We start from the raw sequence: 27,282 nt of genomic DNA on the forward strand, positions 1-27,282 counted from the left end.
CGACACCCTCGGGATGCCCCGGGATGGATCCGGCACCCCCGGGATGATCCAGGATGTCACCGACACCCTCGGGATGCTCCGGGATAGATTCGGCACCCCCGGGATGCCCCGGGATGGATCCGGCACCCCCGGGACGCCCCGGGACGGCGGCGGGACGGCGCTGCAGGAGTACGAGCTGCTGAGCTTTGCTGAGCCCGGTGAGGGCGGGTCCTGCGGGTTTGGGGCACCGAGGGGAGGAAGGGGAGGGAAGGAGGGAAGGAGGGAAGGAGGGAAGGAGGGAAGGAGGGAGGAGGGAAGGAGGGAGGGGGAAGGAGGGAGGTGCGGGGCAGGGCCGGGATGCGGGGACGCCGCTGCTGGAAGGGGGGACACCTCCCGAAGCTGCCCGGATGGGAGGGTGGCACATGTGCTGCTCCGTCGTGTCACCTGTTGGCACTTGGGCTGAAGCCTCCCCCTTGAGCTGGAGGTGAAGGGGTGGCATGGCCACGTTTTCCTAAAATGGGATTTTTTAGCCTCAATTTTTCTGTCGGCTCATTGCGAGTGGATGGAGCTGCACAGCTCGCTGTGCCTCCACGTCCCGCCCAGAGCACTGGGTGCCTCATTTCACTCCAGAATCTGCTGCTTCTGCAAGGAGAAAACTCCCCAAAACACACTCAGGGCTCCTGAAAAGAAAAATAAATATCACCACTGGGAAAAAAGTATTCAATTTCTCACAGACAGCTTTCCTTGGAGACCCCATCTCACAGCGTATCCTGAAGTGTCACAGACACATTTTCTGAAAAATCCCTTTGCCAGGATTTTTCTCCTGAGAAGCTGAGAGGCCTCAGAAATGAAATATAAACAATATTATGAAATATAAACAAAAATATAAATAATGATTATCTGCTGCTGTGGAATGCAACAGGTGCATCTGCGATTGGTCCCGTGTGGTTGTTTTTAATTAATGGCCAATCACAGTCAGCTGTGTCAGACTCTCTGTCACCAGTTTTTATTCTGATTCTTGTCCGGCCTTCTGATGGCTCCTTTCTCTTTCTTTAGTATAGTTTTAATATATCATTTTCTTATAATATAATATGACATTATATGATGATATGATATGATGTTATATGATATTATATGATAAATAAATTATAATGTAATGTAATTTGTATAATATAATACAATATGATTGATATGATATGATATATGTATTACATTACATTACATTATATTATATGTATTATATTACATTGTATATAATACGATCTAATATAATGTAATATAATATAATATAATATAATGTAATGTAATATAATGTAATGTAATATAATATAATGCAATGTAATATAATGTAATATAATATAATGTAATATTATGTAATGTAATATAATGTAATATAATATAATGTAATATAATATAATATAATATAATATAATATAATATAATATAATATAATGTAATATTATATTATATTATGTAATGTAATGTAATATAATGTAATATAATATAATATAATATAATATAATATAATATAATATAATATAATATAATGTAATATAATACAATGTAATGTAATGTAATGTAATGTAATGTAATGTAATATAATGTAATGTAATGTAATGTAATGTAATATAATGTAATGTAATGTAATATAATATAATGTAATGTAATGTAATATAATATAATGTAATATAATGTAATGTAATATAATATAATATAATATAATATAATATAATATAATATAATACAATGTAATCTAATCTAATGTAATATAATGTAATGTAATATAATATAATGTAATATAAGGTAATATAATGTAATGTAATGTAATATAATGTAATGTAATATAATATAATGTAATATAATGTAATATAAGGTAATATAATGTAATGTAATGTAATATAATGTAATGTAATGTAATATAATGTAATATAATATAATATAATGTAATATTATATTATATTATATTATATTATATTATATTATATTATATTATATTATATTATATTATATTACATTATATTATATTACATTATATTACATTACATTATATTATATTATATTATATTATATTATATTATATTATATTATATTATATTATATTATATCGTATTATATCGTATTATATCGTATCAGCCTTCTGAGACCTTGGAGTCCATTCTCACCTCCCACCTCACCTTGGGGTCCCTCTCAGCACCACAGCAGGGCTGGGCCAGGATTTCCCTTCACTCTTGACCCCGCTCTTTCTCCTCTGCGCAGGACCCTCCACTTCCCGCAGCGTCCCCCTCCATTTCCGCTTCTCCCCGGAGGTGTCCCGGAGCACCGAGGTGCAGCAGGCCACGCTGTACCTGTTCTGGCCATCCCCTGGGAGCCACCGTGTCACCGTCCGGCTGCTCCAGCCGGACCCAGCAGCTCCAAACCTGACCGTGGCCAGCGAGACCCGGCTGCAGGTGCAGCGACCCGGCTGGACCACGTTGGATATTGGAGCAGCCGTGCAGAACCTCTTCACCCAGGACAGCCCGCGGCTCACCGTGCACCTGGAGCTGCCGGAGGGCTGGGGATCCCCTCTCGCATCCCACCGCGGCGATTCCCACCGGCCGTTCGTGGTGGCCAAAGCCCGTTCCAGGACTGCCCACCGCGTCCGGCGGCGCGGCGTCGGCTGCGGCGCGGAGCCGCGGATGTGCTGCCGCCGGGAGTTCTTCGTGGATTTCAAGGAGATCGGCTGGGAGGATTGGATCATCCAGCCCGAGGGGTAGGTCTTGCGGAGATAATCAAAATTTCACAACTTTTGTGAAGTTCTGTGGAGATAAAACTCCACAATTTTTTTTGTGGAAGTTGTAAAACCGGTGTGTTTATGACAGCGCTGGACGCATGTGGGAATCGTTCCTTTAAAATGACATGCGTACTTCTGGGGACTTCAGGTCCTTTTTTATCCCCTTCTCAAATGCATGGTACCTGTGTTTTGCGGAGATAATCAAAATTCCACATCTTTTTTGTGAAAGCTGTAAAGCCGGTATGTTTATTACAACGCTGGATGCATGTGGGAATCATTCTTTTAAAATTACACGTGTTCTTCTGGGGACTTCAGGTCCTTTTTTATCCCCTTCTCAAATGCATGGGACCTGTGTTTTGCGGAGATAATCAAAATTGCACACCTTTTTTGTGAAGTTTTGCGGAGATGAACAAAACTCCACAATTTTGGTGAAAGTTGTAAAGCCGGTATATTTATTACAGCGCTGGACGCATGTGGGAATCGTTCTTTTGAAATGACATGCGTACTTCTGGGGACTTCAGGTCCCTTTTTATCTCCTCCTCAAATACATGGTACCTGTGTTTTGTGGAGTCAAACAAAATTCCACAACTTTTGTGAAGTTTTGCGGAGATTAACAAAACTCCACAACTTTTTTGTGAAAGTTGTAAAGCCGGTATGTTTATTACAGCATGTGGGAATCATTCTTTTAAAATGACATGTGTATGTCTGGGGATTTCAGGTCCCTTTTTATCCCCTTCTCAAATACATGGGACCTGTGTTTTGCAGAGTCAACAAAACTCCACAACTTTTGTGAAGTTTTGCGGAGATTAACAAAACTCCACAACTTTTTTGTGGAAGTTGTAAAGCCAGTGTGTTTATTACAGCATGTGGGAATCATTCTTTTAAAATGACACGTGTACTTCTGGGGACTTCAGGTCCCTTTTTATCCCCTTCTCAAATACATGTGCACACAATTTCACAATAGGTTGTGAAAGGGACAAGATGGGCACCACGATGCTGGTACCTGTGTTTTGTGGAGTCAAACAAAACTCCACAACTTTTTTGTGAAAGTTGTAAGGTCGGTGTGTTTATTACAGCGCTGGACTCATGTGAGAATCGTTCTTTTAAAATGACACGCGTACCTCTGGGGACTTCAGGTCCCTTTTTATCTCCTCCTCAAATACATGGTACCTGTGTTTTGCGGAGTCAACAAAACTCCACAACTTTTGTGAAGTTTTGCGGAGATTAACAAAACTCCACAACTTTTTTGTGAAAGTTGTAAAGCCGGTATGTTTATTACAGCATGTGGGAATCATTCTTTTAAAATGACACATGTATGTCTGGGGATTTCAGGTCCCTTTTTATCCCCTTCTCAAATACATGGGACCTGTGTTTTGCAGAGTCAACAAAACTCCACAACTTTTGTGAAGTTTTGCGGAGATTAACAAAACTCCACAACTTTTTTGTGGAAGTTGTAAAGCCGGTGTGTTTATTGCAGCTTGTGGGAATCGTTCCTTTAAAATGACACACGTACCTCTGGGGACTTCAGGTCCCTTTTTATCCTTCTCAAATACATGGTACCTGTGTTTTGTGGAGTCAAACAAAATTCCACAACTTTTGTGAAGTTTTGTGGAGATTAACAAAACTCCACAACTTTTTTGTGGAAGTTGTAAAGCCGGTGTGTTTATTACAGCATGTGGGAATCATTCTTTTAAAATGACACGTGTACTTCTGGGGACTTCAGGTCCCTTTTTATCCCCTTCTCAAATACATGGGACCTGTGTTTTACGGAGTCAACAAAACTCCACAACTTGTGTGAAAGATGTAAGGCCAGTATGCTCATTACAGCATGTGGGAATAATTCTTTTAAAATTACATGTGTACTTCTGGGGACTTCAGGTCCCTTTTTATCTCCTTCTCAAATTTCACAATAGGTTGTGAAAGGGACAAGATGGGCACCACGGTGCTGGTACCTGTCTTTTGTGGAGTCAAACAAAACTCCACAATTTTGGTGAAAGTTCTAAAGTCGGTGTATTTATTACAGCGCTGGACTCGTGGGAATCGTTCCTTTAAAATGACATGCGTATCTCTGGGGACCTCAGGTTCCTTTTTATCCCCATCTCAAATACACATGCACACCATTTCACAATAGGTTCATACATGTTCATTTTTACGAATTTTGCGTGACATTTGCTGCTAGTTTTTCTTCATCAGAAAGAATTCTTTCACAAAAGTTGTCTGTGACAGCCGTGGACAGCGCGCCAGGAGAATGAGTTGGGTATGTTCCCTTTGATGGTCATGGGAGCCACCTCAGTCTCCGTGGGTGTGTGTGTGCAGTGTCCCCGATAACAAAGTTCTCACTGTCCAATCTTGTCCGATCTTTTGTCACGTTCTGTGAGTCCTCTGGTAGGCCCACTCCAATGACCATCCACTGAGCAGACCTGAAAACAAAAGCTTTGGTGGCCACAAGCTTGAAAGGCTTGTGAGGCTGAGACAGAGTCGAAATTCTCCAGAGCAGAAATCCATTTTGATTTGGGTGAAATGTGCATTTTAAGTCTGTGTAGCCCGACTGCAAGGCCTAGGCTCAGGGGAAACTGAGTAGAAATTCTCCAGAGCAGAAATCCATTTTGATTTGGGTGAAATGTGCATCTTTAAGTCTGTGTAGCCCGACTGCAAGGCCCAGGCTCAAGGGAAACTGAGCAGAAATTCTCCAGAGTAGAAATACATTTTGATTTGGGTGAAATGTGCATCTTTATGTCTGTGTAATGTGACTGCAAGGCCTAGGCTCAAGGGAAACTGAGTAGAAATTCTCCAGAGTAGAAATCCATTTTGATTTGGGTGAAATGTGCATTTTAAGTCTGTGTAGCCCGACTGCAAGGCCTAGGCTCAGGGGAAACTGAGTAGAAATTCTCCAGAGCAGAAATCCATTTTGATTTGGGTGAAATGTGCATTTTAAGTCTGTGTAGCCCGACTGCAAGGCCCAGGCTCAAGGGAAACTGAGCAGAAATTCTCCAGAGTAGAAATACATTTTGATTTGGGTGAAATGTGCATCTTTATGTCTGTGTAATGTGACTGCAAGGCCTAGGCTCAAGGGAAACTGAGTAGAAATTCTCCAGAGCAGAAATCCATTTTGATTTGGGTGAAATGTGCATTTTAAGTCTGTGTAGCCTGACTGCAAGGCCTAGGCTCAAGGGAAACTGAGTAGAAATTCTCCAGAGCAGAAATCCATTTTGATTTGGGTGAAATGTGCATTTTAAGTCTGTGTAGCCTGACTGCAAGGCCTAGGCTCAAGGGAAACTGAGTAGAAATTCTCCAGAGCAGAAATCCATTTTGATTTGGGTGAAATGTGCATTTTAAGTCTGTGTAGCCTGACTGCAAGGCCTAGACTCAAGGGAAACTGAGCAGAAATTCTCCAGAGTAGAAATACATTTTGATTTGGGTGAAATGTGCATCTTTATGTCTGTGTAACGTGACTGCAAGGCCTAGGCTCAAGGGAAACTGAGTAGAAATTCTCCAGAGCAGAAATCCATTTTGATTTGGGTGAAATGTGCATTTTAAGTCTGTGTAATGTGACTGCAAGGCCCAGGCTCAAGGGAAACTGAGTAGAAATTCTACAGAGTAGAAATCCATTTTGATTTGGGTGAAATGTGCATTTTAAGTCTGTGTAACGTGACTGCAAGGCCTAGGCTCAAGGGAAACTGAGTAGAAATTCTCCAGAGCAGAAATCCATTTTGATTTGGGTGAAATGTGCATTTTAAGTCTGTGTAGCCCGACTGCAAGGCCTAGGCTCAAGGGAAACTGAGTAGAAATTCTCCAGAGCAGAAATCCATTTTGATTTGGGTGAAATGTGCATTTTAAGTCTGTGTAACGTGACTGCAAGGCCTAGGCTCAAGGGAAACTGAGTAGAAATTCTCCAGAGCAGAAATCCATTTTGATTTGGGTGAAATGTGCATTTTAAGTCTGTGTAGCCTGACTGCAAGGCCTAGGCTCAAGGGAAACTGAGTAGAAATTCTCCAGAGCAGAAATCCATTTTGATTTGGGTGAAATGTGCATTTTAAGTCTGTGTAGCCTGACTGCAAGGCCTAGGCTCAAGGGAAACTGCTTCAATGAAGGACAGAGATAAGGGGGGGAGACAGAGGGTGACAGAGAGAGACAGAGACTGCTGTGGAAGCAGGTCAGCCTGGCCTAGGAATTCTTTCTGATAAAGAAGAACTAGCAGCAAATGTCACGCGGAATTCATAAAAATGAATATGTGAGAACCTATTGTGAAACTGTATGCACATGTATTTGAGAGGGGGATAAAAAGGGACCTGAAGTTCCCAGAGGCACACATGCCTTTTAAGGAGAGCAATCTCCGCATGCGTCCGGCGCTGTAATAATAAACATACATGTTTTATTTTCCAGCATCAGTCCCATTACGTGGTTATGACAATGGGAAGATGCCAGCAGCTCACATTCCAGGCAGCAGACAAAGAACTTAATGTTACAACTCACTTTATAACTTTTTTTGACCAATCACACACAGCAAAAAGCACATTGACAGTAGTTCTATCCAATCACCATAAACAATGTACCTTTGGTTAAAACAATGCTGCTTATTTCCAATACAATACCTGCTTGTGAGTCTTAAAACACAACGCACAGAGCTCCATTATTAAGCTTTAACTTTCCTAATATCTTGCTAGATAAACTTTTCTGTAGCTTAGAGAGCGTTAATACACAGGCCATTGTTCTATTTGCCTTTGCTTTTCTACAGTTTAAATAATTTTTCTGCTGACCTATCTCATGGCTGCTGCATAGCTCTGCTGTCATCTTGCAGCTTTCCCAAAACCCTCAAATTTTGTAGATTCCCAGCCATGTTTTCCAACCACAGAGACTCGACTCAAAAAAATGTACATTTCGCTTAAATCAAAACGGATTTCCACCCTGTAAAATTTCTCCTGTGCCTCAGGTACCACATGAATTACTGCTCGGGGCTGTGCCCGCTGCACATGGCCGGCGTCCCCGGCCTGGCCGCCTCCTTCCACACGGCCGTGCTGAACCGCGTCAAGGCGGCGAGCGCGGCGGCGGCCGTGGATTCCTGCTGCGTGCCCACGCGGCGCCGCCCGCTCTCGCTGCTCTACTACGACCGCGACGGAAACATCGTCAAGACCGACATCCCCGACATGATCGTGGATGCTTGTGGCTGCACCTGAGCGGGGATGGAGCGGGATGGGATGGGATGGGATGGGATGGGATGGGATGGGATGGGATGGATGGGTGGGATGGATGGGATGGATGGGATGGGATGGGATGGATGGGTGGGATGGGATGGGATGGGATGGGGTGGGATGGGATGGGATGGGATGGGATGGGATGGGATGGGATGGGATGGGGTGGGGTGGGATGGGATGGATGGGTGGGATGGGATGGGATGGGATGGGGTGGGATGGGATGGGATGGGATGGGATGGGATGGGATGGGATGGGATGGGATGGGATGGGATGGGATGGGATGGGGTGGGGTGGGATGGGATGGGGTGGGATGGGATGGGATGGGATGGGATGGGATGGGATGGGATGGGATGGGATGGGGTGGGATGGGGTGGGATGGGATGGGGGTGCGCCTTCCCGGCCCCTCCCGGCTGGACGGACTGACAGACTGAGGGGCTGAGGGACTGACGGACTGAGGGGCTGACAGATGGACAGACTGAGGGGCTGAGGGACTGACGGACTGAGGAGCTGACAGATGGACAGACTGAGGGACTGATGGACTGACGGACTGAATGACTGATGGATTTATGGACTGATGGACTTCTCCTGACAGACTGGCGGACTGAGGGACTTATGGACTGATGGACTGACGGACTGATGGACTTCTCCTGATGGACTGAGGGACTGACGGACTTCTTCTGGATGCTGCAGAACCCATATCAGGACAGTCCCTCTGTCTGTCTGCTCCATCAGTCCCACCCAGTGCTGCTGGGACTGGTGAGGACACAGAGCAGGGGTCACCCCACGGTCCCACCCGGGTGACAGGAGGCTGAGGAAGGAGAGAAAAACGAAATCAACCCCGGGGGAGGAATTGTCTCCCTCTCCAGGCACCCCAGTGTTCAATAGAGACTCCCAGTGGTGTGTGCACAGGTGCCCTGTCATTCCCTGGCACATCCTCAGTGCTCCTGGCACGGGACAGACCCGGTATGGCGCAGGACAGACTCAGGGTGGCACAGGACAGACCCAGGATGGCACAGGACAGACCCAGGGTGGCACAGGACAGACTCGGGATGGCACAGACAGGCCCGGGATGGCGCAGGACAGACCCAGGATGGCACAGGACAGCCCTGGGATGGCACAGGACAGACCCAGGGTGGCACAAGACGGATCTGGGATGACACAGGACAGACCCAGGATGGCACAGGACAGACCCAGGATGGCACAGGACGGACCCGGGGTGGCACAGGACGGATCTGGGATGGCACAGGACAGACCCAGGATGGCACAGGACAGACCCAGGGTGGCACAGGACGGATCTGGGATGGCACAGGACAGACCCAGGATGGCACAGACAGACCCAGGATGACACGGGACAGACCCAGGGTGGCACAGGACGGACTCAGGATGGCACAGACAGACCCAGGATGGCACAGACAGACCCAGGGTGGCACAGGACAGACCCAGGGTGGCACAGGACGGATCTGGGATGGCACGGGACAGACTCGGGATGGCACAGACAGGCCCGGGATGGCACAGGACAGACTCAGGATGGCACAGGACAGACCCAATCTGTGGGGCTGGACCCTTCCAAAGCCCCCCCTCCCCGCCCTCTGCCCCTCAGCTGCCATTCCCAGGGGGTGCAGAACCCCAAATTCATCCCAGCCACATCCAGGGACCCCCCTGGGCACAGGTGCTCTGTGACAGCCACGTCTTACGGAAAATCCTTTCATTAGGATTTGTGTCCCAGGCATATTTTCTGAAAAATTCCTTTCCTTGGGATTTTTTATCCTGAGAAGCTGAGAGGCCTCAGGAACAAAATGGAAACAATGATTATCTGCTGCTGTGGAGTGCAACAGGGCAATCTGTGATTGGCTCATGTGGTTGTTTTTAATTAATGGCCAATCACAGTCAGCTGGCTCAAATTCTCTGGTCAGTCACAGGATTTTATTATCATTCCATTTTTTCCTTTCCTTGCCAGGCTTCTGATGAAATAATTTCTTCTATTCTTTTAGTATAGTTTTAATATCATATATATAATAAAATAATAAAACAGCCTTCTGAAACTGATGAAATCCTGTCTTCTATTCTTTTAGTATAGATATAATATAATATAATATAATATAATATAATATAATATAATATAATATAATATAATATAATATATATAATAAAATAATAAAACAGCCTTCTGAAACTGATGAAATCCTTTCTTCTATTCTTTTAGTACAGTTTTAATATAATGTAATATAATATAATATAATATAATATAATATAATATAACATAACATAACATAACATAACATCATATAGTATCATATATATAATAAAATAATAAAACAACATTCTGAAACTGATGAAATCCTTTCTCCTATTCTTTTAGTACAGTTTTAATATAATGTAATATATATAATAAAATAATAAACCAAGCCTTCTGGCACTTGGAGTCAACATTCTCATCTCTTCCCTCATGCTGTGACACCACCACAGTGGTCTGTGATCCCCACCAGGAAAGGGCAATTCCCTTGCTGGGACCAAATCCCCCATTCCACCAAAACCACCTGAATTTGGCCATCCCTGCCCCAAATCAGGACAGAACTGAGAAATTAATTTTTTTCCTTTTGGAGCGGACGGATTTAGGGGCAGCCTCAGCCCCCAGAGCATCCCCTGGGCCCATCCCTGGCCCTGTGCCCCTCGCCAGCGTGGTGACACCAAAGTGGGACATGGGACACGTCAGGGCCGTGAGAGCAGGGGACAAAGGGCGGCTCTGACACTTCTGCCCCGTTACGTAACCGGGTTTGGGTTTCTCCACCGCTCCCCACCTGTCCCCCGTGTGCCAGGACTGGCAAAAAGGGGAGATCTCGGGGTTTAGCTGCTCTGAGTGACCCCAAGATGTGTCAGAAAATCTCTTTTCCCAGCCTGGTGGTCGAAGAAGGAGGCAGAATTCTTCTATTCTCATTCCCAGGGTTATTTATTGTTTCTTATCTATAAAATTCTTTCTTTTGTCCAGCTGAGGTCTGCTCAGCGAGACAGACAGAGGCGCTCTGCCTGCCCCCAGGGGGGTGTTGTTTTTTTTTATACTAAAAACTACATGTACAACATTTACAATTACTTCCCAATACCTATCACCTGTGTTAGACAGTGAGTTTCTACTCTAAACCAACCCAAAAGTGGCACCATCACAGCAGAAGATGGAGGCCAAGAAGAAGGAGAAAGGCTGGACATGCCCACATTCCTCCATCTTGCCTCCTGAACCCCCATTCTAAAAGCCCCAAAAATTCTACATTTTCACCCCGTGATTAATTCACTGTCATTCTACTCAAACTCTTGTGGTTTGTAACTCCTCACACAAAGCTGGCGATTGTTTTCAGCCCTTGGGGTGGTGTTAGGTTTTTGTTCTAAAAACTACCTGTACTTTATTTACCATAATTTTCCAATACCTATCACCTATGTCAGACAGTGAGCTTCTACTCTAAACCAACCCGAAAGTGCCACCACCACTGCAGAAGATGGAGGCCAAGAAGAAGGAGGAGAAAGGCTGGACATGCCCAAATTCCTCCATCTTGTCCCCATAACCTCCATACCAGAAATCCTTAAAATCTACGTTTTCACTTTTTATACTACAAGCTACGTATAACATATTTACACTTAATTCCCAATACCTATCACCTGTGTTAGACAGTGCACTTCTACTCTAAACCAATCCCAAAGTGCCAAAATCCCTGCAGAAAATGGAGGCCAAGAAGGAGGAGAAAGACTGGACATGCCCAGATTCCTCCATCTTGCCTCCTGAACCCCCATTCTAAAAACCCCCAAAAATCCATTTTTTCACCAGGCGGGGAGAGGCTCAGAAGAGTGAGGAGATGCTCTGGGACCTTCTCCCCATCCAGCTTCACATCCTGTCCCTGCTCCAGGAGCAGCGAGGCACCAGCCACGAGCAGCCCTGCTGGAGCAGGGTCATCCTGGAGGACTGGTGGCACTGGAGAAGGGATAGAAGACATGGAAGGGACACAAACCCGTGGCAGTTTGTCACACATCCTCCAGCAGCCCACCTGGAGCAGGGATGGGTCATTCTGGAGGGCCTGGTGACACTGGAGAAAGGATGGAAGGGACACAAGCAGTTTGTCACACGTCCTCCACCGGCCACGCTGGAGCAGGGGCGGGTTGTCCTGGAGGGCTGGAGAAGGGATGGAAGTGATGGAAGGGACACAAACCTGTGGCAGTTTGTCACACATCCTCCCAGCTGGAGCAGGGATGGGTTGTTCTGGAGGACTGGTGACACTGGAGAAAGGATGGAAGGGACACAAGCAGTTTGTCACACGTCCTCCACCGGCCACGCTGGAGCAGGGGTGGGTTGTCCTGGAGGGCTGGAGAAGGGATGGAAGTGATGGAAGGGACGCAAACGTGTGGCAGTTTGTCACACATCCTCCCAGAAGCCCTGGCTGGAGCAGGGATGGGCTGTCCTGGAGGACTGGTGACACTGGGGAAGGGATAGAAGAGATGGAAGGGACACAAACGTGTGGCAGTTTGTCACACATCCTCCCAGCTGGAGCAGGGTTGGATTGTCCTGGAGGGCTGGTGACACTGGAGCAGGGATGGAAGGGCCACAGGTGTGTGACAGTTTGTCACAGATCCTCCCACCTGCTGTGCTGGAGCAGGGATGGGTTTTCCTGGAGGGCTGGTGACACTGGAGAAGGGATGGAAGGGCCACAGACCTGTGGCAGTTTGTCACACATCCTCCCAGCTGGAGCAGGGATGGATTGTTCTGGAGGACTGGTGACACTGGAGAAGGGATGGAAGGGCCATAAGCAGTTTGTCACACAACCTCCAGCAGCCCACCTGGAGCAGGGATGGGATGTCCTGGAGGGCTTGAGAAGGGATGGAAGGGACACAAACCTGTGGCAGCATCTCACACATCCTCCCAGCTGGAGCAGGGATGGTTTGTCCTGGAGGGCTGGTGACACTGGAGAAGGGATGGAAGGGACGCAAACGTGTGGCAGTTTGTCACACATCCTCCCAGCTGGAGCAGGGATGGAAGGGCCACAAATTTGACAGCTTGTCACACAACCTCCCAGCAGCCCACCTGGAGCAGGGATGGGTTGTCCTGGAGATCTGGAGAAGGGATGGAAGGGATGGAAAGGATGGAAGGGATGGAAGGGACACAAACATGCGGCAGTTTGTCACACATCCTCCCAGCTGGAGCTGGGACGGGCTGTCCTGGAGGATTGGTGACACTGGAGAAGGAATGGAAGGGACACAAACTTGTGGCAGTTTGTCACATCCTCGCCCTGCCATGCTGGAGCAGGGATGGGATGTCCTGGAGCACTGAAGGGATGGAAGGGATGGAAGGGATGGAAGGGACACAAACTTGTGGCAGTTTGTCACACATCCTCCCAGCTGGAGCAGGGATGGAAGAGATGGAAGGGACACAAGCAGTTTGTCACACAACCTCCCAGCAGCCCAGCTGGAGCAGGGATGGGTTGTCCTGGAGATCTGGAGAAGGGATGGAAGGGATGGAAAGGATGGAAGGGATGGAAGGGACACAAACGTGTGGCAGTTTGTCACACATCCTCCCAGCTGGAGCTGGGACGAGCTGTCCTGGAGGATTGGTGACACTGGAGAAGGAATGGAAGGGACACAAACTTGTGGCAGTTTGTCACACATCCTCCCAGCTGGAGCAGGGATGGAAGGGATGGAAGGGCCACAAGTTTGACAGCTTGTCACACAACCTCCCAGCAGCCCAGCTGGAGCAGGGATGGGTTGTCCTGGAGGGCTGGTGACACTGGAGAAGGGATGGAAGGGATGGAAGGGACACGAACATGAGGCAGATTGTCCCACATCCTCCCATCTGGAGCAGGGACCCCCATCTCCCAAGTCCAGGTGTCCCCAGGGAAGGGAGGAAGGCTCAGGGATCGATCCCGTCTGCGACCCAAGGCCGCTTGCGCAAACCCGGGGGGGTTTGGTGTTTGTTTTATCCCTTCCTTTTCCAACTCCTCGTTTCACTGTCTATATTTATTGAACAAACAGCTGCCCTGGAGCCAGTGCCAAGCTCCCAGGGATGCAGCAGCTGTGGGGACACGGGGAAGGGACAGCAGAGCCCTGGGCTGCTCCTGTGGCCCTGCAGACCCCTCAGCTCCTGCAGCACAACCCTGAGATGTTTTTTCATTTTTCCACTCCCAAGGAAAGAGGCACCCTCACCCTAATCTTAACCCTAATCCTTCCTCACCCTAATCTTAACCCTAATCCTTCCTCCCCCCAGCACAGCTCAGCAATTCCAAAGTGGCCCTTCCCATGGAGGATGAGGAGGGTGCAGCCAGGCAGAGTGATCCTTCCTCCCTGCCACGACTCCCTGCTCTGCTGGTGTCCCCTGATTTCTCAGGAGGCTTTGGAAGGGGTGGGAGATTGTCCTGCTGGGACCAGTCAGGCCAGTGGGGAGCCCACCCTGCAGCCCCCAGCAATGCTTTGGGGACATGGAATGAATCCAGATGTGACACAGGTGGGGACAGACACGCTGTCCCCTTGGTCTCCACTCCTGGAGAGAAGAATGATCCTTCCTCCTTGCCATGTGATCCTTCATGAAGAATGATCCTTCCTCCCTCCCTTGCCCTGCTGGGACCAGTCAGGCCAGCGGGGAGCCCACCCTGCAGCCCCCAGCAATGCCTTGGGGACATGGAATCAGTCCAGATGTCAGCTGGGGATGTCCAGATGACACAGATGGGGACATGGCATCCATGGAATCAATCCAGATGTGACAGGGACAGACACGATGTCCCCTTGGTCTCCACTCCAGGAGGGCAGAGTGATCCTTCCTCCCCGCTCTGCTGGCGTCCCCTGATGTCTCAGGAGGGCTTGGAAGGGTTGGTTGAGGCCCAGGGCTGAGATTTTGCCCTGTTGGGACCGGTCAGGCCAGTGGGGAGCCCACCCTGCAGCCCCCAGCACAGCCACGGGGATGTGACACCCATGGAATCGCTCCAGACGTGGCAGAGGTGGCGACAGACACGCTGTCCCCTTGGTCCCCACCCCAGGAGGGGACAGAGGCGCCGCAAGCAGAACCGACAGCCCCTGAAGCAAAGGCCCAAGCCGGCTGTGCCAAGTGTCCCCTGGGCTCCCGGGAGGGGTGGGAATTTCTACCAGCGCCTTCCCTTGCCTTGAGGGGAGTTAATGTTTAATCCCCGGTGCCAGGGCCCGTTCCCAGGCTGCCCCACCGCCCTGGCACCGCGGCTCTTCCCCAGGAAGGGGAAACGGCCTCGGGCTGGGTCAGCAGAGGTTTGGGTTGGACATTAAGGAAAATCTCACCAAGGAAAGGGTGGCCAAGGCTGGAATGGGCTGCCCGGGGCAGTGGTGGAGTCACCGCCCTCGGAAATGTTCAGAAATATCTGGGGATGTGATTTAGGGGTGGCCTCGGCTGTGCTGGGTAATGGTTGGGCTCAATGAGGCAGGTTTTTCTGATTTATCCCATAATTGCACAGTTAATTCCATTATTCCACAATTAATTCCATGACTCCATGATTAATTCCATTATTAATTCCACGATTCCATTATTAATTCCATTATTAATTCCATTATTAACTCCATGACTCCATGATTAATTCAATTATTAATTCCATTATTAATCCCATTATTAATTCCATGATTAATTCCATGATTAATTCTATGATTAATTCTATTATTAATACCATGATTCCATTATTAATTCCATGATTAATTCCATTATTAACTCCATGATTCCATTATTAATTCCATTATTAATTCTATGATTAATTCTATTATTAATACCATGATTCCATTATTAATTCCATTATTAATTCCATTATTAACTCCATGATTCCATTATTAATTCCATGATTAATTCCATTACTAATCCCATGATTAATTCCATTATTAATCCCATTATTAATCCCATGATTAATTCCATTATTAATTCCATTATTAATTCTATTATTAATTATATTATTAATACAATGATTCCATTATTAATTCCATTATTAATACCATTATTCCATTATTAATTCCATTATTAATTCCATTACTAATCCCATTATTAATTCCATTATTAATTACATTATTAATTCCATTATTAATTACATTATTAATTCCATTACTAATCCCATTATTAATTACATTATTAATTCCACGATTCCATTATTAGTCCCATGACTCCATTATTAATTTCATGATTAATTCCATTATTAACTCCATGATTCCACAATTAATTCCACAATTACATGATTAATTCCATGATTAATACCATTGTTAATTCCATGATTAATCCCATGATCCCATGATTAATCCCATGATTGATTCCATGATTAATCCCATGATTCCATGATTAATACCATGATTAACTCCATGGTTCCATGATTAATTCCATGATTAATTCTATCATTAATTCCATGATTCCACGATTAATTCTATTATTATTTCCATGATTAATCCCATGATTCAATGATTAATTCCATGACTAATTCCATTATTAATTTCATTATTAACTCCATGACTCCATGATTAATTCAATTATTAATTCCATGATTAATTCCATGATTAATTCCATTATTAATTCCATGATTAATTCTATTATTAATTCTATTATTAATACCATGATTCCATTATTAATTCCATTATTCCATTATTAATTCCATTATTAATCCCATTATTAATCCCATTATTAATTCCATTATTAATTCCATTATTAATTACATTATTAATTACATTATTAATTCTATTATTAATTATATTATTAATACCATGATTCAATGATTAATTCTATTATTAATACCATTATTCCATTATTAATTCCATTATTAATTACATTATTAATTTCATTATTAATTCCAATATATTCAATTACTAATCCCATTATTAATTACATTATTAATTACATTATTAATCCCATTATTAATTACATTATTAATTACATTATAAATTCCACGATTCCATTATTAGTCCCACGACTCCATTATTAATTTCATTATTAATTCCATTATTAACTCCATGATTCCACGATTAATTCCACTATTCCATGATTAATCCCATGATTAATCCCATTGTTAATTCCATGATTAATCCCATGATTCCATGATTAATCCCATGATTGATTCCACGATTAATCCCATGATTCCATGATTAATACCATGATTAACTCCATGATTCCATGATTAATTCCATTATTAATTCTATTATTAATCCCATGATTCCATTATTAATTCCATTATTAATTCTATTATTAACTCCATGATTCCACGATTAATTCCATTATTATTTCCATGATTAATCCCATGATTCAATGATTAATTCCATGACTAATTCCATTATTAATTCTATGATTAATCCCATGATTCAATGATCAATTCCATGACTAATTCCATTATTAATTCCATGATTAATCCCATGATCCCATGATTAATCCCATGATTGATTCCACGATTAATCCCATGATTCCATGATTAATACCATTATTAACTCCATGATTCCATGATTAATTCCATTATTAATTCTATTATTAATCCCATGATTCCATTATTAATTCCATTATTAATTCTATTATTAATTCCATGATTCCATTATTAATTCCATTATTATTTCCATGATTAATCCCATGATTCAATGATTAATTCCATGACTAATTCCATTATTAATTCCATTATTAACTCCATGATTCAATGATCAATTCCATGACTAATTCCATTATTAATTCCATGATTAATCCCATGATTCAATGATCAATTCCATGACTAATTCCATTATTAATTCCATTATTAATCCCATGATTCCATGATTAATTCCATTATTATTTCCATGATTAATCCCATGATTCAATGATCAATTCCATGACTAATTCCATTATTATTTCCATGATTAATCCCATGATTCAATGATCAATTCCATGACTAATTCCATTATTAATTCCATGATTCAATGATCAATTCCATGACTAATTCCATTATTAATTCCATGATTAATCCCATGATTCAATGATTAATTCCATGACTAATTCCATTATTAATTCCATGATTAATCCCATGATCCCATGATCAATTCCATGACTAATTCCATTATTATTTCCATGATTAATCCCATGATTCCATGATTAATTCCATTATTAATTCCATGATTAATCCCATGATTCAATGATCAATTCCATGACTAATTCCATGATTAATTCCATGATTAATCCCATGATTCAATGATCAATTCCATGACTAATTCCATTATTATTTCCATGATTAATCCCATGATTCAATGATCAATTCCATGACTAATTCCATTATTAATTCCATGATTAATCCCATGATCCCATGATTAATCCCATGATTGATTCCACGATTAATCCCATGATTCCATGATTAATACCATTATTAACTCCATGATTCCATGATTAATTCCATTATTAATTCTATTATTAATCCCATGATTCCATTATTAATTCCATTATTAATTCTATTATTAATTCCATGATTCCATTATTAATTCCATTATTATTTCCATGATTAATCCCATGATTCAATGATTAATTCCATGACTAATTCCATTATTAATTCCATTATTAACTCCATGATTCCATGATTAATTCCATTATTAATTCTATTATTAATCCCATGATTCCATTATTAATTCCATTATTAATTCTATTATTAACTCCATGATTCCACGATTAATTCCATTATTATTTCCATGATTAATCCCATGATTCAATGATTAATTCCATGACTAATTCCATTATTAATTCCATGATTAATCCCATGATTCAATGATCAATTCCATTACTAATTCCATTATTAATTCCATGATTAATCCCATGATTCAATGATTAATTCTATGACTAATTCCATTATTAATTCTATGATTAATCCCATGATTCAATGATCAATTCCATGACTAATTCCATTATTAATTCCATGATTAATCCCATGATCCCATGATTAATCCCATGATTGATTCCACGATTAATCCCATGATTCCATGATTAATACCATTATTAACTCCATGATTCCATGATTAATTCCATTATTAATTCTATTATTAATCCCATGATTCCATTATTAATTCCATTATTAATTCTATTATTAATTCCATGATTCCATTATTAATTCCATTATTATTTCCATGATTAATCCCATGATTCAATGATTAATTCCATGAGTAATTCCATTATTAATTCCATTATTAACTCCATGATTCCATGATTAATTCCATTATTAATTCTATTATTAATTCCATGATTCCACAATTAATTCCATTATTATTTCCATGATTAATCCCATGATTCCATGATTAATTCCATGATTAATCCCATGATTCAATGATCAATTCCATGACTAATTCCATTATTAATTCCATGATTAATCCCATGATCCCATGATTAATCCCATGATTGATTCCACGATTAATCCCATGATTCCATGATTAATACCATTATTAACTCCATGATTCCATGATTAATTCCATTATTAATTCTATTATTAATCCCATGATTCCATTATTAATTCCATTATTAATTCTATTATTAATTCCATGATTCCATTATTAATTCCATTATTATTTCCATGATTAATCCCATGATTCAATGATTAATTCCATGACTAATTCCATTATTAATTCCATTATTAACTCCATGATTCCATGATTAATTCCATTATTAATTCTATTATTAATTCCATGATTCCACGATTAATTCCATTATTATTTCCATGATTAATCCCATGATTCCATGATTAATTCCATGATTAATTCCATGATTAATCCCATGATCCCATGATCAATTCCATGACTAATTCCATTATTAATTCCATGATTAATCCCATGATTCAATGATCAATTCCATGACTAATTCCATTATTAATTCCGTTATTAATCCCATGATTCCATGATTAATTCCATTATTATTTCCATGATTAATCCCATGATTCAATGATCAATTCCATGACTAATTCCATTATTATTTCCATGATTAATCCCATGATTCAATGATCAATTCCATGACTAATTCCATTATTAATTCCATGATTCAATGATCAATTCCATGACTAATTCCATTATTAATTCCATGATTAATCCCATGATCCCATGATCAATTCCATGACTAATTCCATTATTAACTCCATGATTCCATGATTAATTCCATTATTATTTCCATGATTAATCCCATGATTCAATGATTAATCCCATGACTAATTCCATTATTAATTCCATGATTGATCCCATGACTAACCCCACGCTTCCCCGCCCAGGTGCTGCTGCACGCACTCCTGCTGGGGGTGGTGGCTCAGCCCGGCCGTTGTCACCTCCAGGTCAGGTCACCAGGTGCCACATTCACCCTGGCGGCCACGGGGTCAGAGAACGCGGGAGCCGCGTATGCACCTGGTGCTGGGCCCGGGGGGACCTTGGCGGTATTTTGGTCGGGTCACTGCCTGGGCTTTGCTTTCTGGGAACCGCTTAATCAACAACACAATTATGCAACGGGTGCAAGAGCTCCGCGCTCACCCCTGCCCCAGATCGGGGCTGCAGCGTGCCGGGGGGCACGAGAGGAGAGGGGAGGGGATGGGATGCGCTTGGTGAGCTGGAGGTGCTCTGGGGCTCAGGGGGTGCTGCCCCGCGCACGGGGATCCAGGCAGGCTCAACAGGGTTAATCCCACTGGGGAGACCCGGCTCACAGCCAGGGTGGGTGCTCTGGAGAGTTCTCATCCATTTTTCCACACTTTGTCTCCTGTTTTCTGTGTGTTCCACAGCCCTAAAAATGGTTCTGGGAGCTGGCAGGGATGGGGGAGTACAGAACAGCAGGGATGGGATGCTCTTAGTGAGTTGCAGGTGCTGTGGGGTTCATGGGGTGCTGCCCCGTGCACAGGGATCCAGGCAGGCTCAACAGGGTTAATCCTTTTGGGGAGACCCAGCTCGAAGCCTGGGTGGGTGCTCTGGACAGTGCCTCTTCTGATTTCTCATACTTTGTCTCCTGTTTTCTGTGTGTTCCACAGCCCTAAAAATGGTTCTGGGAGCTGGCAGGGATGGGGGAACACAGCACAGTTGGGGATGGATTCTCTTACCAACCTGGAGGTGCTCTGGGGGTTCATGGGGTGCTGCCCCGTGCACAGGGATCCAGGCAGCTCCAACAGGATTGATCCCATTGGGATTAATGTCACAGCCATGGTGGGTGTTCTGGACAGTGTTCATCTGAGAGATGAGAGAGTTCTCACCCATTTTTCCACGCTTTGTCTCCTGTTTTCTGTCTGTTCCACAGCCCTAAAACTGGTTCTGGGAGCTGGCAGGATTGGGGAAATACAGCACGGCTGAGGATTGGGTGCTCTTAGCAAGCTGGAGGTGCCCTGGGGTTCATGGGGTGCTGCTCCATGCACAGGGATCCAGGCAGGTCCAACAGGATTGATCCCATTGGGGAGACCCAGCTCGAAGCCTGGGTGGGTGCTCTGGACAGTGCCTCTTCTGATTTTTCATACTTTGTCTCCTGTTTTCTGTGTGTTCCACAGCCCTAAAAATGGTTCTGGGAGCTGGCAGGGATGGGGGAACACAGCACAGTTGGGGATGGATTCTCTTACCAACCTGGAGGTGCTCTGGGGGTTCATGGGGTGCTGCTCCATGCACAGGGATCCAGGCAGGTCCAACAGAGTGAATCTCTTTGGGGACACCCAGCTCGAAGCCAGGGTGAATATTCTGGACAGTGCCTCTTCTGATTTCTCACACTTTGTGTCCTGTTTTCTGTGTGTTCCACGGCCCCCGCCCTGGCTCTGGGGGCTGGCAGGGATGGGGGAACACAGCACAGCAGGGATGGGTGTGTGGGGCACAAGGAGCCGGTCCAACACGGGGCAGGTGTGCAGACATCTGGGAGGGGGCCTGGACATGTGTGAGTGTGCATCACAGAATCCTGAATGGTTTGGGTTGGAAGGGACCTCAAAGCTCATCCAGCTCCACCCCTGCTGCGGACAAGGACACTTTCCACCGTCCCAGCTTGCTCCAAGCCCTGTCCAACGTGGCCTTGATCACTTCAGGGGTGGGGGAACTTCTCTGAGCCCCCTCACCAACATCTCAATGGGGAACTGCTCCCTCATATCCCAACTCCATCCCCTGTCAGTGGGCAGCCAGCACCCCTGCTCCTGCCACTCCAGCTGCTTCAAGAGGTCTCTCCGCATGTGGCAGCACCTGCGTGCCCTGGAGGTGCCACCTGCCCCATCACCCAGAGCTCCCAGGCCCCGTGGGATCTGTGCTCCAGCCACCCTGTGCCCCCTGGCTCCCCTCTGTTGACATTCCTGGGCTATTCTGGGAGCTGCCAGCCAGCTGAGCCCTTTGCCCCTTGCTCTGGGCTTGCATCACCTCCTGTGGGTGCTTTTTCCCAGACTCTGTTTACATGGCACCTCTGGCTCACCCATCCCAGGGGCTCCGTGTGGTCAAGACCTTGGAGCTGGTGCAGTGGGCACAGGACATGCTGGAGCCCTGGCCTGGCAGGGCTTCAAGTTCCCTGGCTTCTCTGCCAATCCCCCAACACCCTGGTGGCACCTTGCATCACTTTGGTCAGGTTTCTGCCAGCCCCTGCCCTGCACATCCCGCTCCAAAGAGTCTGAGGAACATCTTCAGCTTGGTGTGAGAAACATCTTCAGCTTGGTGTGAGAAACATCTTCAGCTTGGTGTGAGGAACATCTTCAGCTTGATGTGAGGAACATCTTCAGCTTGGTGTGAGGAACATCTTCAGCTTGATGTGACACTGGCTGAGTCCTCAGGACACAGAAATCCCATTTTATTTTATTTTATTTTATTTTATTTTATTTTATTTTATTTTATTTTATTTTATTTTATTTTATTTTATTTTATTTTATTTTATTTTATTTTATTTTATTTTATTTTATTTTATTTTATTTTATTTTATTTTATTTTATTTGGCTTCAAGTTCCCTGGCTTCTCTGCCAATCCCACCCTGATGGCATCTTGCATCACTTTGGTCAGGATTCATCCAGCCCCTGCCCTGCCTCAGCCCGCACATCCTGCTCCAAAGAGTCTGAGGAGCACCTTCAGCTTGATGTGAGAAACATTTTCAGCGTGATGTGACACTGGCTGAGTCCTCAGGTCCTCCTGAGTCCTCAGCACACACAAATTCCCTTTTTTATTTTGTGAGGAGGACGAGGAAACGCCGCACACATTCACTGACCCTTCCCAGCTCTGCCCCAGGCTGAGGACGGACCAGGTGGTCCCAGGGGTGGGCTGAGACCCCCAAAACCTGCTGGGAGTGACAAAAGGCCAGAGATGTGACAGTGCCCTGATCCCTGCTGGGTCCTATAACGGGATTGTCGCCTCCAGGGTGCCCGGGTGGCAGTGCCCAGCCTGGGGCAGCTCTGTGGCTTCCCTGCTCCATCTGGGGGCTCTGCCAATCCCCCAACACCCTGGTGGCACCTCGCATCGCTTTGGTCAGGTTTCTGCCAGCCCCTGCCCTGCACATCCCGCTCCAAAGGGTCTGAGGAACATCTTCAGCTTGGTGTGAGGAACATCTTCAGCTCGGTGTGAGGAACATCTTCAGCTCGGTGTGACACTGGTGGCTCGAGGGTGCCCAGGGGGCAGTGCCCAGGCTGGGGCAGCCCTGTGGCACCCACGGATGGGCAGCCGAGCTGGGATCCCTCCGGCTGCCTCTGCTGGCCAGGATTTTCCCCAGCCCTCACTCCCTGAAGGGTTTGGAGGATCCCGGTGCCCGTTGTGGGGCTGGTCAAGGTTTCTCTTCCCCTCGCCCACAGCTCTGCCCATCCCGCCGCGTGCCCACCCCCGTGTCCGACCCCGCTCGTGTCCAACCCACCGGTGCCCCCGTGGGACCCCTCCCGCCGTTCCCGCCGCCCGGCGAGGCCCGGGAGCGGGCGGGGAGGCGGGGTTGGGGTGCTAATCCCGGTAATCCCCGACTTCGGGACGGGACGGGCAGGTGCGGCGGCCAATGGCGGGGGGCGGGGGGGCGGCGGCACCGCCCCCGGCCGCAGGTGCCCAAAGCCGGGCCCGCCGCACCGCTCCCGGTGCCGGTGCCGCTCCCGGTGCCGCTCCCGTCCCGTGAGCGCCGCTCCCGGTGCCCTTCCCGTTCCCGTCCCATCCATCCCGGACCCGCGAGGTCCGCGCCGCTCCCTCGGGTGCCGGTGCCGGTCCCGCCCCGTCGGTGCCGCTGCCGCTGCTCCTGCCGTGCCGTCCGGTGGGCGCGGATGGCTCCGCCGGGCCCGTGGCTGCTGCTGGCCGCGGTTCTGTGCGCGGCGGCGGCGGCGGTGCCCGAGCCCCGGTGCCCGTCGTGCCCGGCGGGCCCGGAGCGGTGGCTGCTGGAGGAGGTGGCCAAGAAGCAGCTGCTGGAGAAGCTGCGGCTCCGCGATCGCCCGCGGCTCGCCCACGCCGTGCCCCGCGCCGCCGTGACCCGCGCCCTGCGGCGGCTGCAGGCGGGAGGCGCCCGCCGGGGCCCCGGGGCTACCGGCAGCGAGGAGGAGGAGGAGGAGCAGAGCTACGAGATCATCAGCTTCGCGGAGACAGGTGGGCGCGCGGCCCCCGAGAGCCCGGTGGGCACCGGGGTGTGGGGTCCGTACCCTGGGGATCCCGGGGAACCCCGGAGCCACGCGGGCTGTGCGTGACTCGGGAGTCCCGGTGACATCCCGGGAGGTGGGAGCTGGTTGCAGACAGGTGGGTGTGCGGCCCCCGAGAGCCCGGTGAGCACCGGGATGTGGGGTCCGTGTCCTGGGGACCCCCGGGGAACCGGAGCCCCGCGGTTCAGCCCGCACCCATCACGCACCCGTGACATCCCGGGAAGGAGAGAGGGGGAGATGGTTCCTCTCCCGCTCCTGTTTCTCGGGGTTTGTTTTGTCCCCCAAAAACATGAGGGGTGCCTGGGACTCTTGGGTTGGGAGCTGCAGGGTTAATTTGGGAGGACTGGAAGCCCTTTCCAGCCTCACCCCGTGTGGAGAAGGGCCGGGTGAGAGCAGGATCCCCCTGTGCACCCCTTCTGCCTGGGATTGGGGTGCAGGGAAGGGTGGAGGACAGACGAAACTGGAAGTTTTGACTCTCTGGATGGCCGGGGAGCATCCCTCAGCGCTCACCTCCTCCTCCCTTCCTCCCCTCAGATCTCACATCTCCCCCCAGTTTGGGGCTGCAATTCCAGTTCAGCCAAGCGCAGGAGCAGGACCTTCTCCTCCTGCAGGCTCAGCTCTGGCTCTACCTGCGAGTTCCCCGCTCCGGCCTCACCCTGAGGATCTTCCTGGCCTCCAAAACCGCGGCTGGGGCTGGGGGCAACCGCACTCTGCTGGCGGAGCGGCGGCTGAGCACGGCGGGCAGCGCCTGGAGCTCCTTCCCCCTCCTGCCGGGGCTCCAGAGCTTCTTCTCCGCGCACAGCCGGACCCTGCGGCTGGAGCTGGACGGCAGCGATGGCACGGCCCAGCTCAACGCCAGCTGGTCCCACCAGCCCTTCCTGGTGGCCAAGGTGAAGGTGAGGGAGCCCGGGCACCGCGTGGCCAAGCGCAGCCTCCGCTGCAGCCAGAATTCCAACCTGTGCTGCCGCAAGGATTTCTACGTGGATTTCCGCGACATCGGTTGGAACGATTGGATCATCAAGCCCGAGGGCTACCAGATCAATTACTGCGTGGGCCAGTGCCCTCTGCACGTGGCTGGCAGCCCTGGCATGGCCTCCTCCTTCCACACAGCCGTCTTCAACCTGGTCAAAGCCAACAATGTCCAAGCTTCGGGGCATTCCTGCTGCGTGCCCACGCGGCGCCGCCCGCTCTCCGTGCTCTACTTCGACCGCAACAGCAACATCGTCAAGACCGACATCCCCGACATGATCGTGGATGCTTGTGGCTGTAGTTAGGGCTGGGGGAGATGTGGTGGGACCCCCCTTTTCTCCAGGATTGTGCTGCTGGTGGTGGGGAGGGAGCTGGAGAGCTCCGTGAGCCCTCGGTGGATCCCTTTGGAGAGGTTTGGGAGGGTGAGGGTCTCGTCAGGGGGAGCAGGGGGCTTTGGGGACATGTGGGACAGAGCCAAGGCCACATCAGAGTGCCCAAAGCTGGGCTGTGGGTGTTGGTGACTCTGGACATCCCTGCTGCACTGTTCCCGAGCTGATCCCACATTCCCGGTGCTCACATTCCCCACTTGGGCCACGTTCAGTGTCCCACCAGGGGTTGGGACGTGGCCGCCTTGGGGGCAGAGGTGAGAGGCAGAAACTGGAGCTGCTTCCTCCACGTGGCAGGACCAGGCAGTCCTGCTCGTTTCCCTCCTGGAACAAACCTTCCTGCACCCACTTCAGGCCTGGCTTTGGGGACAAACGGAACGAGGCACAAACAACAGGCCTGGGAGAGGAGGATGAAGGGCACGGCTTCATCAAGAACCCCAAAGCAGCAGTGACAGGACCAAGTTCTCTGATCCCTGGAGGGCACAGAGCTGTGAGGACCAAGCTTCCAGGCTCTGGGTGCTTCCCCTTTCCCTGGGTTTGTGCTTCCCTCCCCTGCTCCCTCCTCCATTCTGGTGCCTCCATCAAGGGAGGTTCAAACTTTGTGGCTCAAACTTGACCTTCAAGACCACACCCAAGGCACAGATTTGGTTTGTGCCACTGGTTTTGCAGCTATCCCTTCTTTTCTGTTGGGATTCCCTGGTGCTTCATCCTCTCTGCTGAAGATCCCGCTCTGCCTTCCCCTTCCTCACTTGGCCTCTGCTTTAATTTATTACACAACATTTTGGTGCAGCTTCCCAAATAAACGGGTGGAAATGTGAGATCCAGGCTCTGGCTGCTTTCTCCTGGCACCACCTGCGAGGATGGGCTGAGGGAGAGGCCAGAAGGGCCCAGATCCCTCAGGCACCGGGGCTGGGGTGGCACAGGAGCTGCCATGGCACTGCCGTGTGGGGCTTGGGGGGTTCCTGGTGTGCTCACGAGGTTCTGCCTGCAAACGGGCAGGAATTTGATGCCCAGGAATCAAACAGAGGTGACCCCATCACAGACAGAGAGAGCCCATCACAGCCAGAAGCTCTGGTGGGTGGTGAGGAGTCTCCTGCAGGATTTGGGGTGGGATGTTCTGGAGCAGGAGATGCTCCTGACCATGTCCCACATCCTCAATCCACCTAAACACGTCCCAGTGACCCCATCACAGACAAAGAGACCCCATCCCAGACAGAAGCTCTGCAGGAGTCTCCTGCAGGATTTGGGGTGGGATGCTCCTGACCATGTCCCACCTCCCCATAAACACCTCCCAGAGACCCCAGACTCAGCCAGAAGCTCTGGTAGATGATTGGGGGGTCTCCTGCAGGATTTGGGGTGGGATGCTCCTGGAGCACGAGATGCCCCTGACCGTGTCCCACCACCCCAGTCCCCATAAACACCACCCAGTGACCCCCAGACTCAGAAGTTCTGGTACATGGTGAGGAGTCTCACAC

The 27,282-nt window shown here is 47.5% G+C and overlaps 2 protein-coding genes across 2 annotated transcripts; both read left to right on the top strand.

Moving 5' to 3' along the window:
- Positions 1-24: 24 nt before the first annotated feature.
- INHBC (inhibin subunit beta C) lies at positions 25-7,923 on the top strand. Its single transcript, XM_058822202.1, has 3 exons — positions 25-197; positions 2,236-2,728; positions 7,680-7,923. Exons 1-3 carry the CDS (start codon positions 44-46, stop codon positions 7,921-7,923), a joined length of 891 nt encoding a protein of 296 aa, XP_058678185.1. The 5' UTR covers positions 25-43.
- A 3,857-nt stretch (positions 7,924-11,780) lies between these two features.
- Positions 11,781-25,726, top strand: LOC131569724 (inhibin beta B chain-like). The gene is made up of 5 exons (XM_058821984.1): positions 11,781-12,080; positions 20,145-20,303; positions 20,409-20,468; positions 23,640-24,402; positions 24,987-25,726. The coding sequence occupies exons 1-5, from the start codon at positions 11,781-11,783 to the stop codon at positions 25,724-25,726; spliced, it is 2,022 nt and encodes a 673-aa protein (XP_058677967.1).
- Positions 25,727-27,282: the final 1,556 nt, after the last annotated feature.

The sequence above is a fragment of the Ammospiza caudacuta genome, chromosome 31, assembly GCF_027887145.1.
Source record: "Ammospiza caudacuta isolate bAmmCau1 chromosome 31, bAmmCau1.pri, whole genome shotgun sequence".
Taxonomy (NCBI): Eukaryota; Metazoa; Chordata; class Aves; order Passeriformes; family Passerellidae; genus Ammospiza; species Ammospiza caudacuta.

Bases quoted from the DNA above. Each gene is read 5' to 3' on its own strand.
- INHBC (XM_058822202.1), top strand. From the start codon at position 44: ATGATCCAGGATGTCACCGACACCCTCGGGATGCTCCGGGATAGATTC. The intron at 198-2,235 runs GTGAGGGCGGGT...TCCTCTGCGCAG, and splicing joins GCTGAGCTTTGCTGAGCCCG to GACCCTCCACTTCCCGCAGC. The intron at 2,729-7,679 runs GTAGGTCTTGCG...CCTGTGCCTCAG, and splicing joins TGGATCATCCAGCCCGAGGG to GTACCACATGAATTACTGCT.
- LOC131569724 (XM_058821984.1), top strand. From the start codon at position 11,781: ATGCTCTGGGACCTTCTCCCCATCCAGCTTCACATCCTGTCCCTGCTC. The intron at 12,081-20,144 runs GTTGTCCTGGAG...TTCCCCGCCCAG, and splicing joins CCACGCTGGAGCAGGGGCGG to GTGCTGCTGCACGCACTCCT. The intron at 20,304-20,408 runs GTATTTTGGTCG...CCCCTGCCCCAG, and splicing joins GGCCCGGGGGGACCTTGGCG to ATCGGGGCTGCAGCGTGCCG.